The sequence below is a fragment of the Pleurodeles waltl genome, chromosome 6 (genome assembly GCF_031143425.1).
Source record: "Pleurodeles waltl isolate 20211129_DDA chromosome 6, aPleWal1.hap1.20221129, whole genome shotgun sequence".
NCBI classification, from domain to species: Eukaryota; Metazoa; Chordata; class Amphibia; order Caudata; family Salamandridae; genus Pleurodeles; species Pleurodeles waltl.
The window spans coordinates 887,962,126-887,979,067 of NC_090445.1; the positions used below are offsets into that span (position 1 = coordinate 887,962,126).

At 45.6% G+C, this 16,942-nt stretch overlaps 1 protein-coding gene across 10 annotated transcripts in view; it reads right to left on the minus strand.

Annotated features, from left to right (window-relative positions):
• The window catches only part of UROS (uroporphyrinogen III synthase), a 450,422-nt gene that overhangs the window by 78,497 nt on the left and 354,983 nt on the right, over positions 1–16,942 (minus strand). For 5 of the 10 annotated variants that reach the window (XM_069239701.1, XM_069239700.1, XM_069239702.1 and 2 more), the window contains one exon: positions 3,745–3,816. The exons of the other annotated variants lie outside the window; for them this stretch is intronic. In XM_069239701.1, the coding sequence (XP_069095802.1) occupies positions 3,745–3,816 (72 nt within the window). The remainder of the gene's footprint in view (positions 1–3,744; positions 3,817–16,942) is intronic. 10 annotated transcript variants of the gene reach the window in all.

Here is a 16,942-nt window from a genome sequence, read left to right on the forward strand (position 1 = left end):
TGTATAGTCCGGGGAAAAACATATTTTTGGCATTGTCCACTTTTACTTCAGGTAGCTGCTGTGTTTCCCTCAGCACCAAGTCTCTGTCCTGGTAGTGAGAAAGCGGATCACCATTGGGCGAGGGCTAGCGCCAGATGGAGGTCTGTGTGTGTGGTTCTGATGGACCCTCTAAACTGAGAAGAAATGTGAGACGGCAGTCAAGGGAAGAAGGTCTCATATCCAGGTTTCTACATATTGGACTGGATCACGGCCATCTGTGCCTTCTGGTAGGCCTACCACATGGACATTATTTCTTTGGGATCTTCCCTCTGCGTCCTCAGCTCCCCTTTCCAGTGTTCGTACATGTTCCGCTAGTGTTTGCAGAGAGGACTCCATGTCCTGCAGTTTAAGTTGCAATGTTTCAAGAGTTTGTTCTGCTGTTGCAACTTTGTCTGCAAGTTTTCAATGACCTGCATGTAAGAGGGTAAGGTCCGATGCAACTGTGTCTATTTTAGCTTCCAATGAGGTCCTGGATCGTTCAATGGCAAGGAGTACTGTGTCCAGTTTATCCTCTAATGAAGTGGGGTGTTTGTTATGTTCTCTTGTGGTTGGTGAAGACTCCATTTTTGCAGAAGGTGTTCGGGGCTTCAAGGCGGTGTGTTGTCCCATCTCTGTGCCTCTTAGGTCTTGTGATTGTAAAGGGCAGCAGTAGCCAGGGCAGCGTATCGTATACCGCTTGTCGGCAACTCTGGGCGTCGACCGTGCACGCCACGAGCAGTTCTGGTTGTGCCCTGCTGTTTAAGCGTGGTGCTATGGCGGAATCGGAGTTAGTCTGTGTCTATGGGGCTGCTGGGTAGTTATCCACGCACGCCTGGATTTGGAAGCTAGTGTAGGTCCAGGAGTAATACTTCTGGGCACCAGTAGGGGTCTGGGAATTAGCCCCCCCACCAGGTGGGCAAGGGAATTTACTGTTTTTACCAGTGCCAGGAAGGGTTGCCTTTACTTATCCTCCTTAGCAGTGTAGCTATGCGAACTCCCTTTGATAGGGGTACAGTGGCAAGTGTAGGTGGTGGTGGTGAGGCACAGTTATCTTCAGGAATGGGCTTCACATGGAGTAGTGAGGCAGGAGCACTGCGCATACAACAGCTTGCTCGCCACAAGGTGGCTGCCCAGTCTCAGGTCGGCGCCAAAAGGTGTGTGTGCGAGCTAGGCAGATAGGGTTACCCGTGGGATTCTTATGCTTCCAGGCTCCTCTAGTTGGGTAACAGTTCTTCAGAGCAAGATATGGGTTATTACACCTGCAAGAGGAGCATGCCGCTGCTGCAAACTTTTATCGCTCCCATGTTCACCACCGGGGCCCAGGTCCTCAGTTGTGCCTATCTGATAGCACCCTGCGTTAATATGCTGCCCAACTGGCTCTGATATGGCCTCTTTTTTTAAAGCATTTCTGCATTTTTCTGCACTTTAAAAGGGAGGGTGGTGCATTTCTTATGTAGCGGGCAGGCCTCATTGCTTTTCATGTGCACAGCATGCATCACATACCGCCCCCCCCCCCCCCTGCAGCAGGAGCGCCTTCGATCGTTTGGCAGTGACAGTCCATAGGCCCAGCCAATTCCACAATCTCCCTCAGGCTATCAAGCATAAATACCCCTGCTCATGGCCTCAGAGGTCCGGCCAGGGCCCCGACAGCAGTTGTGGCACCTGCTGCACCCGCCACAGTGAGTCTTCCTTTTTTCAGGCTGCAGACTACATTTGGCAATTTATGCTGGCGGTTTAGAACACCTGTGTCATCGTGCATCCCAAGGGGCAGCAGAGAGGCGCGCCATGTGGGTTAAGGTCAATGATCCAGCACAGGCTTCCTCCGGGCGCCTATGGTCCATCGTTCACGTAGGTTAAGAGCCCTTAGTTCCGATGATCCATGTGTGTAGTTTTAAGGGCTGGATGGCTGACCTTGGCTAGGTTTACTGAGGATAGTAGGCCGGTGTAGCATAGCTTTGTTAGAGGGTGTCAGTCATGTTGGTTGCACAAGCCACGCCACCCTGATAGCTCATACTGTTTAGAAAGAAACTGCACATACAGCTGTAATATTGTGAACTTTTGGGGATTGCTCTGTGTTTACATTATTTTTTTACCTATTCACCATAGAAGTATTAGTGGTTTGTAGCCACTGAATTTGCTTGCCACCCGTCTACTATTTATAATATGAAACTGCATGCAGTAACAAGTACACCAGGCATTTTTTCTCATTTTTGGTGGTATGTATGGACTACAGGAAGATTAATTATATATAAATTGATGCATGACTCTTTGTTGCAGCCATCAATCGAGAATAAGATGTGCTGGCAATAATAAAGGGTAGGGGTGCCATTCTCCAGCCTGCGATCCCCTGAGCACTACCCCCTCCATTGTAAGCCTACCTCACCGTCGATAGGGCTGTAGTCCATGAGTTGGGACCAAACCACAGACCTCTCCCCATCGCCGAGCTCAGCCCACTTGTACCCATCTCAGTGGCTGACACTGAATGGGGTAGGGAGAGGTGAAACATGAGTTCATTCAGGACTGAAGACAGTCTTCAATAAACAACTTTCACCAGCCATTCGGCTCCCAATTTATTTGGTCATTTAACCATTCATGACCAGGCCAGGTGAAACTTGAAAAGCCTGGTGAATGTGGAGCAGAAATACAGAAAGTGCTCAGAATAACAGACTCCTCAGACTTTCGATATATAAGAAAAAAGGAAGGAAGCCCTGAAATCATTTATTTCAATCCCATCTTATCTTGAATGGTTCATCAGTATTTTTACCCACACTCTAATGTTCTAATGTGTTGGTGTGCCCTTTTAGGACAGTGAAGTTAATTTATTATTTAACCCAGTTCTAAATGTTGGTAGTCCAACTACAGCACTGATCCTGACGTAAGCTCATTGGGATTTTAAAGTACCTACAAAAGCCCTACCCCCCAGCCGCGGCTCAAAACTCCCCTAACAGCTAGTAAATGACTTAAAGCCAGGTCAACCACAACCTCGGAAAATCCCTTCCATCTCCCTGGTGCTCCTCGACATGGGCATTCGTTAGGAGACCAATGTCACCAACTCTTACTGGTTGTTTGAGGAGCAGAAACCTCACTGATCTCAACTAGTGCCCACATCCACTCAGTGTACTATCAAAAGTGTTTACATTCTCGGCCCTGGTGAGCCTAAGGAAATTAGTTCCCACATCCTGTGACTGGGTAATATGCAATGACTATAATTGTGTTACTTGGGGGGGCGCGTGCGCCTGGGTTCAGTCCTAATGATACTCTTACGTAAACGCCCACTTCATTTATTGCTTTGCACTGTTGCAAATATTCTCCTTTGCCCTGAAATGGCCAATTTGTCCATTTCTGTCTGCCAGAAGCAATCAGTTGCTTGACCACTTGAGCACATGGCATACCAAAACACCTGGGCTGCGAGGACAGAGACGTTTGACCTGATGGCTGTAGATGGACAGCAGGTGCCTTTGTTAAGAGCGCCACCTTTGACGCACACGCCGTCGAGAGAGGCGACGGCACCTGGCGCGAGGCCGCCTTAATGACATGGCCGCGCGCTCCTGCTGCTGCAGTGCGGAGTCAGCATTGGCCATCAGCCCGGGCCGCGCGGCAGGAACAGCCGAGAAGTGCCTCTGACCAACTCACACCGACGCGGGAGGTTATGCAGCATAATGGTACAGACAGATAATGTTTAAGTGACAGCTTTATTGGATCCATTAAAAAAAAAAATCAACTTACGCCGGCTGTGCGAAAACGGTAATGGCAAAGAGAAACCGATCCAATGAGCAGTACTGTACACAGAGTGCGCTCCTGCAATTCAGTAACAAAACAAGTAATCACAGGCAAGCTACTTACAAGAAGGACATGATAGCTTAAATGAAAACCAAAGGCCACGATCAATAGTGACGCTAGCGCTAAATTGCTGTTACCAGTTTTCACGTCCCCCCGACAATATTAAATATACAACCACGTGGCTCTAGGATACATGCAGAACGGAAAGAATCGGTTATTGTGGAAGCAACAGCAATACACTGATGGATTCGTCATGAGAATGTTATCCATCTCTTCTGAAAGAACAGCTATTCCAAGATGGTGTGAGTTTTAGTAATTCTAGTGCAATCGTCCAAATCCTACAAGGGGCCGCTTTCTCTAGTGTGTCAAAAGAGCTTCTCTTTAAAAGAATGAGGTGCGGGTAGCAGAGTCCAAGCCTCTAGTCTTAGGGTGACCATTTGTAAAACAATGTGCATAATAAACAGAACTTGTCTCATGCATGTACCCATGGGCCTAAGAAGCCCAGAGAGTAGGTGTGGAAGGATAACCAAAATATGACGACAGCCAACTCACAGGCTAGTAGACACAAATAAACCAGTGTTTATGCTTTAGCATCGACAACCATTACATTGTGAGTCTTTTCACACCTTAAAAAAATCCAGCCATCTAAAAGCCAGCTGTCTTAGCAAACAAAAAGAGACTCACACAGCATGATGTAATAATAGCGAGGCATGGGACTGACTAACAAAATCCAATCCCTTTGAACAGATCAGTATCACTGTAAAGGGCAAGTAATTGTAGTCTACAGCAGCGGTTCCCAACCTTTTGACTTCTGTGGACCCCCCTTTTATCAATACTGGAACCCGGGGACCCCCAATGAATCAGTATTGAAATTCGGGGATCCCCCCCTCCACCTCCCTCCCGCCCACTGAGTCATTACTGAAAGCTGGGGACTTAACCTGTTAATATTACTGAATTTTCTAAGCAGTCGCGGACCTCCTCAGGAGGCTTCGCGGACCCCCAGGGTTCCCCGGACCAAAGGCTGGGAACCACAGGTCTACAGAGTGCTGCTACAGAGCATACACGGCAAGTATGAGGGCACTCTTGTAGGGCATCAGAAGCTGAGTAATCTGCATAGAGGAACTGCTCACCTAGAAACTAGCCCAACATTCTTTCAATTTGCATACTTTGATGTCCTCTGCAACATGTAACAAATGATAGAATTTGTGTTTTTTCGCAACTGTATGGAATCCTATTGTTTCATATGTCCCTGCATGTCAGATGCAATGTTGATTAATTACCAGACTTCCTAGCTTGGCACTCCTATGAGTTAAGAGTTTACATTTTCTGAGCAAGATATGCTTTTAATATTTTTCTATTTTCCCCACTTAAAACCCATTTTTTGAAATTTCAGAATTATATTTAATTTTTATAGAACAAAACAACCAAGAATAATGGTATGACGTAGGGGCTTATATTCACGGGGTAGAATGCATATACGCATGAGTAGGCGTTACAAAAGATATTAAAATAGAGGTGTACAGAGTTCGAACAATACATAGCGAATAATATAGTCAATATACACGGTTGGAAACCCCCTGAAAAGTCAGCAGTATTTAAACAGGAGAGTAGAAGGAGAATCTGGAGGTGGGGGTGAAAGGAGAGAGAGGAGACGGTAGGAGGAGGGAAAAGAAAGAACAGGGAGTAGCGCTGAGGAAGTCGGATAGGCTGTCTGGGTGATGCAGTGGTGGGATAAAGGGTAAGGGGGCTAAAGGGTGGCCATCAAGTGGAATTGGCTGGGGGTTTGACGAGGACCGTGTTGCTGAGGAAAATGAGCCTGGAGGGATAAACGGTTAATAGAATTCTAAATGATGATGATGTGGATGTTGAGTCTTTATGAGTGCATGGCGTCACAAAGGTATCAGTCCAATGTGGCCCAGATATTTTGTTTCTTTGTTGAGGTGAGTTTCATGCAGGTGTTTTGGGAGTTTACCAAATGCTCCAATGTTTGAAGGAATAAGTGTCAGGGGGACCATGCACTCTCATTCTCCAGCTCTTCTAAATGCAACTTCAACCACTAATTTCAAAGGAATACCTCAGAATTTTAAGAATAGGTGCTCTTACCTTTGTGGGTGTTGTAGGATAGTGATAATGGATTCTGTCTTGAAGCACTATAGTTTCCCATGTAGGCATGCCGGTACAGATAAGAACATTTATTTAAAGTAAGCAGACAAGTAGAAACAAGGTGCACAAGATAGATTCCACACAAGGAGCTAAATGTTACGTCCCTTCCCAGATTGCTTCTCACAAATACTAACTGGTGCGCATAGTACCGCAAAGCAGAGCCAGATGACGTAATAAATATTACAGGTGAAACAAGTACCAGAAAACATAACACAAACACCCACCCACAGGCCACATAAAATTGACCAATAAACAATCAGAACATAGCACGACACATTCTCTAAATATAATACTAATTAATTCTAAAAGTGAACAGCTGCACCCATTCCCAAGATGAGCTAACACACAAGCATCCGCCTCCAGAATGAAACTGACCCAACAGCATTACCAGCCAACCACCACCATCATGCAACTCATCATGCGGCATGAGGAAGACTGTGCCCTGGTGTGCACCCATCGTGGACTCCAAACACCTTTGTGCATTAAATATAAAACATGACTGAAAGCGCACACACCACAAAATCAGCACACAATTAAAAAAAAAGTACTTTTCCAGGAAATTTAAAAGTAGCATGACCTAAAACTTCTTAAACAAAAGTCAATAGACAACCCTACCAGCAACAAACTGAACTCCAAGACACATAGGGCCTGATTCTAACTTTGGAGGACGGTGTTAAACCGTCCCAAAAGTGGCGGATATACCACCTACCGTATTACGAGTTCCATAGGATATAATGGACTCGTAATACGGTAGGTGGTATATCCGCCACTTTTGGGACGGTTTAACACCGTCCTCCAAAGTTAGAATCAGGCCCATAGACCCTTGAACAATATCGTCACAACAGTATAAGTTACACATAAACAGGAAGAATGAGCGGTCATGCCAAACAATGGCAAGTTTGCATTTTATGCTCATTGCCAATTTCACAAAGTACCTTAATTATCAAGTGGATGGTAGACAGTGGGTAGGCAAGTTAAGAACATTAAAGTAAGCAGACAAGTAATTAGGGGGACATAGGATCGATGCACCACTGAAGCTAGATGTCAGAGCTCAGCCCTCTAGTGGCTTCTCAAATCCTGACAGAAAGGGAGTCTCATGATGGAACCAGTTAATAGTGTAGGAGCCGTACACACAGTGCTTCCTGACAAGATGCCAAGCAACGCATACAAGGACAAGTCACAAGATATTTCTAAAAGAGACAGGGAGCATGGAGAGCTGAGAGGAAATCTAATTTATATATATATATATATATATACACACACACACACACTTAACTGTGAGGAATGTAAATAATTTACTTATCTTTTACATGCTTAGCCCGTAGTTTGCAAACGCAAAAAGAACAGTTGATGGACGGAATGTAGAACAAATCAAACATTCACCCCCAGTCACAGATCTGGGTTTAATCCATCAGTTTTTTGCTCACCATGCCATTCCAGTTTAGGATCCAATCATATGCAAATCAGTCTTGACCCTGTTCCCCATGGGAACAGTCCAGCCCGAACTGCCAGACCAGGTCCTCCCTGGACCAGAAACAAGCATCCTGGGACCGGTTTCGGGGTATCACCCCTCTTCAGCCAGGCTAGCTTGAATCTGGTGGCATAGTGAGCACGGGACCCACGTCTGGGCATACCCTTCCCACTTGGGGCGACAAACGTAAAAAGAACAGTTGATGAACGGAATGTAGAACAAATCAAACATTCACCCCCAGTCACAGATCTGGGTTTAATCCATCAGTTTTTTTGCTCACCATGCCATTCCAGTTTAGGATCCAGTCATATGCAAATCAGTCTTGACCCTGTTCCCCATTGGAACAGTCCAGCCCGAACTGCCAGACCAGGTCCTCCCTGGAACAGAAACAAGCATCCTGGGACCGGTTTCGTTGTATCACCCCTCTTCAGCCAGGCTAGCTTGAATCTGGTGGCATAGTGAGCACGGGACCCACGTCTGGGCATACCCTTCCCACTTGGGGCGACAAACGTAAAAAGAACAGTGGATGAACGGAATGTAGAACAAATCAAACATTCACCCCCAGTCACAGATCTGGGTTTAATCCATCAGTTGTTTTGCTCACCATGCCATTCCAGTTTAGGATCCAGTCATATGCAAATCAGTCTTGACCCTGTTCCCCATGGGAACAGTCCAGCCCGAACTGCCAGACCAGGTCCTCCCTGGACCAGAAACAAGCATCCTGGGACCGGTTTCGGGGTATCACCCCTCTTCAGCCAGGCTAGCTTGAATCTGGTGGCATAGTGAGCACAGGACCCACGTCTGGGCATACCCTTCCCACTTGGGGCGACAAACGCAAAAAGAACAGTTGATGGACGGAATGTAGAACAAATCAAACATTCACCCCGAGTCACAGATCTGGGTTTAATCCATCAGTTTTTTTGCTCACCATGCCATTCCAGTTTAGGATCCAGTCATATGCAAATCAGTCTTGACCCTGTTCCCCATGGGAACAGTCCAGCCCGAACTGCCAGACTTGGTCCTCCCTGGAACAGAAACAAGCATCCTGGGACCGGTTTCGGGGTATCACCCCTCTTCAGCCAGGCTAGCTTGAATCTGGTGGCATAGTGAGCACGGGACCCACGTCCGGGCATACCCTTCCCACTTGGGGCGACAAACGCAAAAAGAACAGTTGATGGACGAAATGTAGAACAAATCAAACATTCACCCCCAATCACAGATCTGGGTTTAATCCATCAGTTTTTTTGCTCACAATGCCATTCCAGTTTAGGATCCAGTCATATGCAAATCAGTCCTGACCCTGTTCCCCATGGGAACAGTCCAGCCCGAACTGCCAGACCAGGTCCTCCCTGGACCAGAAACAAGCATCCTGGGACTGGTTTCGGGGTATCACCCCTCTTAAGCCAGGCTAGTAATTTGCAGCAGAAGATGAACTACTAATACATAGGTTCATTAATGAAAACAATCAAAAGGGTTATATTTTAAGTTAAAAGGTTTCCAAAGGTAGGAATTTTTAAAATATAGTGTTGTAATAAGTGAGAAAAGGGTGGATTTTGCAGGCTGTCTGAACATAAAGCTAGCTAAATTTATTATGTTGCTTGTTTTTAAGAGTGAATTTTGATTTGTTCAATTGATTTTATGTAATCTCACACATGTCTGTATTTTAATGGATTGGTAAACGCATAAATAAATGAAAGCCAGTGCTGACAATAGGTCTCAAAACTGTGACATCGGGAGGCAGACCTTTTAGCCTCAAGATGGACACTGCGCAGGCAGGCACATGCATGGAAGCCTTGTTGAAATGCTTTTTCTGAATGCATGCATGGGCAGCCATCTTGGTCTAGTTTGAAAACCATTTAAAGATGACTGCTTACTAATGCAGTGGCAGGCAGCGAACAGAACGTGAGTGAAACTGGGCAAGTGGGCAGGTGGCATGTGGGACGGACACTACTTAATTAAAGGTAGCGGCGCAGAGAAAGGGAAGGGCAGCAAGACAAGAGAGAGGGAAATATTTAAATAAAGAGAGTAGGGTGGGAAAGTGAAATGGTAGAAGGAAAATCAAGGAGAGAGAGGCAGAGAAAATAGTTGTTCATGCATTACACTGGAAGGTCCTGAGATCAGCAATGGAAAGTTAAATCTCACCCAAAGAAAACACAGTGAAACCAAATTGCTCCTGGGCTGAACAAACACAACAAAAGAAATAAAACCGATCAAATGAGGCGCACTGGGCAGCGACAGACATGAAAGCCATCAAATTAGGATCAAGAGATGATTCAAAATATACTCCAGGTTTATACTGGATACAGTCGATCTGTTGCCAATGCCGCTAGTAGGGAGAACATAAAAAGATTAGCCCAGAATGCCTGATTCCTGAATCAACTTTAACCACAAATGCTACTGTTTAAGGTCTGCTTTTGGCTTTTTAAAAATTGGGGAAACTATGGTGGGCTGGAACATCTGCAGTCTCAAGGGATGAGTTGCATAAGAGTGTGGAAACAGGGAGAGCAGAATCCACGGCTAAATGTATTATGCAAGCCAGACAGGGTTCACAGGAAGATCCTGATCTCACAGAAAGTAAAAGTGAATAAAGAGCTGTGGAAAGAGTCAAACAAAGGTGGCCTGCGACCAGATGGGGGTAGACAGTGGTCAGCTCAGAAAGGGCAGGGTTAGTTTTAAAACGTATGAATAAAAAAAGAAGCTTACATGTGCACAAGCAGCTATGATTTGTAAACCATTTAGGTTGACTTTTAGTCTACAAAACAATGACACTTTTAACTATAAATGTAGCTTTCAAAAAAGAATACTAATCTTATATTTTCAGAATTAGTCTTCAGAACACGTAGATGCAAGGGCCAATGGTACGTTAAAAAGCGAATAGTGGGGTCCCATACCAACCAATGGTCTAGTTTTGGGGGACCTGCATGTATTTATTCTCATGGGATATTTATTGAGAACAAAAGAAGGAAAAGAAGGAAAAATACACAAAGGAGAAAGATGGAGGAAGAGAAAGATGGAAAAACTACAAAGGGAGAGATCAGGAAGTGGCACAAGTGAGATAAAGGGGCAGGGAGTGTTTGTTAGTGGGTTTAACAGACATGAGGTGGATTCCAGACTATGCAGCCTTGGTATTTGGCGCGTCATAATGTAAGAGTGCCTGCCAAAGGCTTCTACGCAGAGCTCTGGGCACCGGCACTTATTCTTTTACAAATTAGGCAGGAGCCAAAGGTACTAAATCTGGAGGGGAAAGTTTGCTGCACCAAGCATCCTTGACACTCCACGTAGACATGGATGAGCAGCCAAGGTAAGTTCATGGGAAGTGGTGTAGGCAGAGTTTAAGTACAGTCCAATGTAAATATCATAGTTGTATTAAAGCTGTGAATGTCCAGCCAGAGTTGTGTGATAACAAAACATTTCAATGATAATGATTATCACAATGCTCAATTATGACAATGATGAATCACTACAATAATAAAACCAGGGCCTCTGGCAATACTCTGCATATACTGTTAACCCCTTTGCTGCTAGGCCTTTCCCCCGTGCAAATAATTGCTTTGGCTATTTGGGGTAGTTCACTCTTAGGCCCCCATAACGTTTTGTCCACGTAAGATATCCACACCACATTTATGTCCTTTTTTTCCAACAACCTGGGGATTCTAAAGGTACCCAGGGTTTGTGGTTTCCCCTGGAGGAGACCAAGAAAATTGGCAAAATATAGCTAAATCTTGATTTTTGGGGGGAAAATGGGAATAAAGTGCTGCAGAAGGAAAGGTATGTGATTTCCCTGCAATGGCATCAAGAAAAGGTTTACAATGCTAAAATCACAATTTTCCCAGCTTTCAGGATCAGGTGCACTTGAATCAGAAAAACACATTTTTTCAACACAGTTTTGGCATTTTACTGGGACAGTCCATTTTTCCTATTTTTGTACTTCAACCTCCTTCCAGTTAGTGGCAGAAATGGGAGTGAAACCAATGATGGATTTCAGAAAGCTATACATTTCTGAAGAGCAGACAATTCAGAATTCAGCAAGGGGTCATTTGTGTATATCCTTCAAGGTTTTCTTATAGAAAGTAACAGTTGAAATAAGAAAAATATTGAAAACTAGTTGAAAAAAAAGTAATTTGCGTCTACATTTTCATCTGTAATTTTTTCTAGCTATGGCAGATTTTCAAAAACAATATACTGTTACGTCCGCTGGACCCTTCTAGGTGCAGGGCTATATAGGGCTTGTAGGTTCACCAAGAACCCAAGGTACCCAAAGACAATAAATGAGCTGCACCTTGCAATGGTTTTCCATTGTGCACCAGGTATACAGCAATTTATATGGTAAAATATAAATAGGGATAAGTAGGTATCAAGGAAACCAATATATTTCTGAAAAGGGCACAAGATATGGAGTTTAGAAGCAGGTATTAACTGCACATCTCTGAATTTGTTGGTACCCATACTAGCATGCGAATTAGAGGGTATTTTTCAAAATTAATTCTTTCTTACACATTGTCTTACATTTGGAAGGTGAAAATGCAGAAAAATACAATTGATAATAACACTTGTTCTACTATTCTGTGTTCCCTTAAGTCTCCCAATAAAAATGGTATCCGTGGGTAGGCCTGGTGCTCGTGACAGGAAACGGCCCAAAACGCAACACTGATACATCAAATCTTTCCAAGCAAAACTGACCTCTTTTTTTTTTTTTTTTTTTTTGCAAAGTGGGTAGTTGTGGCTTTTGGGCCCCACCTCAGTCTGGCCCTTGCTAGGGACACCTAGAAAACCTGTACATTTTTGGAAACTAGACACCTAGGGGAATATAGGGTGGGGTGATGTGTGAGGCTCTCACCAGGTTGTTTTACCCAGACGCCCTTGCAAACTTCAAACTTTGACTAAAAAAAATTTCCCACATTTCTGTGATGGAAAGTTCTGAAATCTGCACAGAGCTGCAAACCTCCTTCCACCCAGCATTCTCCCAAGTCGTCTGATCAAAATGGTACCTCATTTATGGGGGTAGGCCCGGTGCCCCCAATAGTAAACGGCCCAAAACACAACATATATACATCAAATTGTTCTATGCAAAACTTGCCCGTTTTTTGCAAGGTGTGGTTTTTAGTTCCCAGCTCAGCCAGCACCTAGTGAATCCTAGCAAACCTGCACATTTTTTTAAAACTAGACACCTAGGGAAATCCACCACAATTTTTAACCCAGAATCCCTTCCAAACCTCAAAATTTGTCTAAAACACACATTTTCCTCACATTTCTGTAATGTAAAGTTCTGGAATCTGAGGGGAGTCACATTTTTCCTACCACTCAGCGTTCCCTTCAGTATCCCGATAAAAATGATACCTCACTTGAGTGGGTTGGCCAAGTGTCTGCGACAGGGAAGGGCCAAAAACTTGTAAAGTTTGAGTGGGAACCAAAGCAGGTCCAAAATGGCAGTTTTTAAAAAATACATTTCTAGGGTGACTCTGCTTTGGGAACCCACACAAGTAAGGTATCATTTTTATCGACGATCGTGGGGAACGCTGGGTGGTATGAACTTTTTGGTTTATTTCTGCTTCTGGAAAGATATGGCATAGAAATGCACAGAAAACGTATCATTTTGAGGTTTGCGGGGCATAGTGGATAAAATAAATGGTGTTGGATGGATGCGAGGCACACCACTCTGGACTCCCCCAGATGTCTATTTTTCAGAACTGTCTAGATCTGGTAGGTTTTTCCAGGTGGCAGGGTCCCCAAGCCCAAAATGTGCATCTGTTCACCATTGCAAGAGGTATGATACTGGAGGTTGGCCAACCTCTCCTGGCCTAATTTTTAAAAACAACACCCAACAAAATCAAATATCCTCTTGCTTGCCATTGTGGTGAAATGCTTTAGTCTGCAAGGGAGCATAAACACTGTTTCCCCATTTTTTAGGTATGGCCATGCCCATGCTGGGGGCAGCCCCCACCCCTCTTTTATAGAAAAAACAAACAAAAAAATCCCTGGTGTTTAGAGGGCCTTCTGCCCTCCACCTATGGGAGGCAGATCGGGGGATATAACTCCCATCTGCACAGAGTCCAGGGGTTCCCCAGAGGCTTAACAGAGACTAAAGTAGGTAATACTAATGCTCTCTTTTGTGGTAGGGTAGTCGAGCAGTTAGGCTTATCAGAGGGTAGTGCAACACATTTGTTGTACACACAGTCAATAAATGAGGCAAACACTCAATGACTAAGTCCAGGCCAATGTATTTGTATTGGAAACATATATTTTGTTACTTTATTTCTAGAACCCAAAGGATCTTGTTGTAGGTAAGTACATTTGCAAGTAAATATCGAACATATGTATCACTAGCACTTTGTTTAGATTTGGCAAAGAAAACGGTTTAGAAATAACACTTTTCACTTTTAAAAGGTGACACTGCAATTTTCAGAACAGTCCTAGGGGGTGAAAAGTGTTAGTGCAATTTTGCATTAAGTACTCATCTTACAGTTCTAGTCTCCAGGGGTTAGGATGTCCACTGGTCGGGGATCAGAATGACCCCAAACTTACACCACCAGCAACATGGGGCCGGCGGGTGCCGAGGTCAAAGTTGAAGTTAGATTTAGAATGGGATCCTATGGAGACTGGGGGCACTTGGAAACAGATCTGCTGGCAGGTGAGTGCCAGCGACTTCCGCGGGCAGACCTGGGGGGTTTAGGTGAGCACCTTGGGCGTCGGATACAGAGTGGGCAGGACTCACGGATCTGGGGCAGTTCTAGAGTCCTTTTGGAGGATTTCTTCTGGAAAGGGCCGCTGTCCTTTGGAGTTCTTGGTCCTCTGGTGGCAGGCAGTCCTCTGGGGGTTTGGAGAGGTCCCTGGTCCTGCTGGATGTGTCACCTTTTGGTAGCAGAGTCCTTGAAGCTACAGAGAGGCCGGTAGGGCTGGGGCCAAGTCAGTTGTCGTCTGGCATCTTCACTGTTGGGGGTTCAGCTTAGCAGTCTAGGGGCGTTGCAGGGGTCAGAGGGCAGTAGCCAATGGCTACTGTCCCTGAGGGTGGCTACACCTTTCCTGTGCCCAGTCCCTTTGGGAAGAGGAGCACACTCCTAACCCTATTGGTCCCTGTCCTCCAAACCAAGATTGAGGATTCTGCATGGAGGGGGCCACTTCAGCTCTGAACACCTTAGGGGTGGTCCTACCTGGAGTGGTCACTCCTTCCTGTTTTACCTAATTTTCCTGAGGGACTTGCCGCCAAAAGTGGGGCTTTGTCCAGGGGGGCTGGCATTTCCACTAGCTGGAGTGCCCTGGGGCACTGTAACAGGAGGCATTAGTCTATGAGGCTCACAGCCAAGTGTTACAGTTCCTGTAGCACCTCTATCAAAACAGGCTTTGTTTCTAGCCTTGAGAGCACAAAGCCTCTCACCCCATGAGGTTAGAAATCTGTCTTTTAATGGTAGGCAGGCACAGACTGGTCAGCTCTACACTAAAGAGTTGGTTAAAATATAGGGGCATCTCTAGGATGCCCTCTGGGTGCATTGTACAATAAATCCATCACAGGCATCAGTGTGGGTTTATTGTGCTGAGAAGTTTGATACCAAACTTCCCAGTCTTCAGTGAAGCCATCATGGAGCTGCAGAGTATGTAATGACAAACTCCAAAGCCCATGTACTTAATATGGCCACACTGCACTTACAATGTCCAAGCATGGACTTAGACACTGTAGGGGCACATTTCTCATGCAGCTATGCCTTCACCTGTGGTATAGTGCACCCTGCCTTAGGGCTGTAAGGCCTGCTAGAGGGGTGACTTACCTATGCCACAGGCAGTAGTTTGTGGGCATGTCACCCTGGAAGGGGTGCCATGTCTACTTTACCTATTTCTCTCCACCAGCACACACAATCTGGTAATGTCAGTGTGCATGTGCTTGGTGAAGGAACCCTTAGGGTGGCACAATGCATGCAGCAGCCCTTAGGGACCCTCTCTGGTCACAGAGGCCTTGGTACCACTGGTACCTTGTACAAGGGACTTAGCAGTGTGCCAGGGGTGTGCAAATTGTGGAGACAATGGTACAGATTAGGGAAGGAACACTGGTGCTGGGGCTTGGTTAGCAGGATCCCAGCACACTCTCAGTCAAGTCAGCATCAATATCAGGCAAAACGTGGGGGGTAACCATGCAAAAAGGGGCACTTTCCTACACATGCGCATTTTGGGCACCCACCCTATGTAATAAGTGTTTCAGAGCTGAAACGTTTGCTACTGGACTAGAGAGGTATGCCGTCCTCCTGGTTCTGGGTTAGGGTAAACAAAGCATGTACGACTACAATGTTACACAGGACTCACAGCAGACTGTGAGGACATTTCTCCATCTGAACGAAGAGCTAGCCAACTGAGTGCTGGACCAATTGTCCGCAGGGTCAAAACAACAGAAAACAGCAGATGGTCTGCTGTCTTCCGGTGGTGGAACGAGCGAGGGGGCCAGAGGGTTCATGTCTTGTTTCCTTGTGCAGCATGCCTGGCTCCAAGTGAGATGCATTTTCTAATTGAAATAAAATAATTTAATTCAACAAAGCGTTATTAAACCAAATTGCCCCGGGTGGCGGTACCGTTCCAAATTAACTGTTTATATTTCAAATGTGCAATGCTTAACAATGTATGCTGCTGACCTAGTAGCAACGAGGCTTGGGATAGGCTTGATATCAGGGGCATGGGAACGGTGAGATGAAGTTCTGCTCACTCTCCAGTGGCTGGCTGCAGGTCACTTTACAAGAAAAGAATTCTGTGTTTTTAAAATTGCCATTCACTGGATGCCCTTGTGTGCCGGGGCTCTTTTGTACCCTGCCTGCATTAAGCACCACTTCAAATGGCTGGCGAAACCTCATGACAAACTGATGTTCTATTCACCGGTTAACCCTGGATAACCTGTGGCCTACTCTGGCGCTACAGCTAGCCATTACTACAATATCTGGCAGGAGGTTTGAGGGACTTTAGATCACAAAGTTCCTTTGACAGGCAAGGGCAAATCAGTAAGGGCTTTGGGTGCAGTCCTTGTGAAGAGAACTGGGTGGCAGGCAGCCTGCAGCTTCACACTCTGGATACAGCAACAGCTCCGGGTCCACGCCAGTCTAAGATTTAGGACAGGTCCAGCCTATATTCTGAAGAACAGTCCATGGGGAGCTACCCAACTAGGCTCGGGCACATTATCCTTCTTCAGAAAGGGGGAAAAAAGTTAATTCCTAGAACACTAGGTCCTCTACCTATCTGCAGAGGCCTTAGCAGGGCTAGCTTTTGAGTGGTGCAATCGGTGCAGACGGACCTGTGGGGTGGAAGGGGGGTGGGGGTGAAGGGGCTGTGTTTAGAAATAATTTGTGGGTATAAAAGGACCAGCTGCAGAGTTTTGTGGTTAGAACGTTACGTTTCCCAAGTCTTTAATTTTCCTATGTGAGCAAAAAGCGCGCACTTTCAGGGAGTACAATGACTCTGTGCCACATTCAGGTGGTGCATAGCCAGTGCACCCTCACTCCTAGAAGCTTGCTGAAAAGGGCAAAGGAGAAACTCCATACT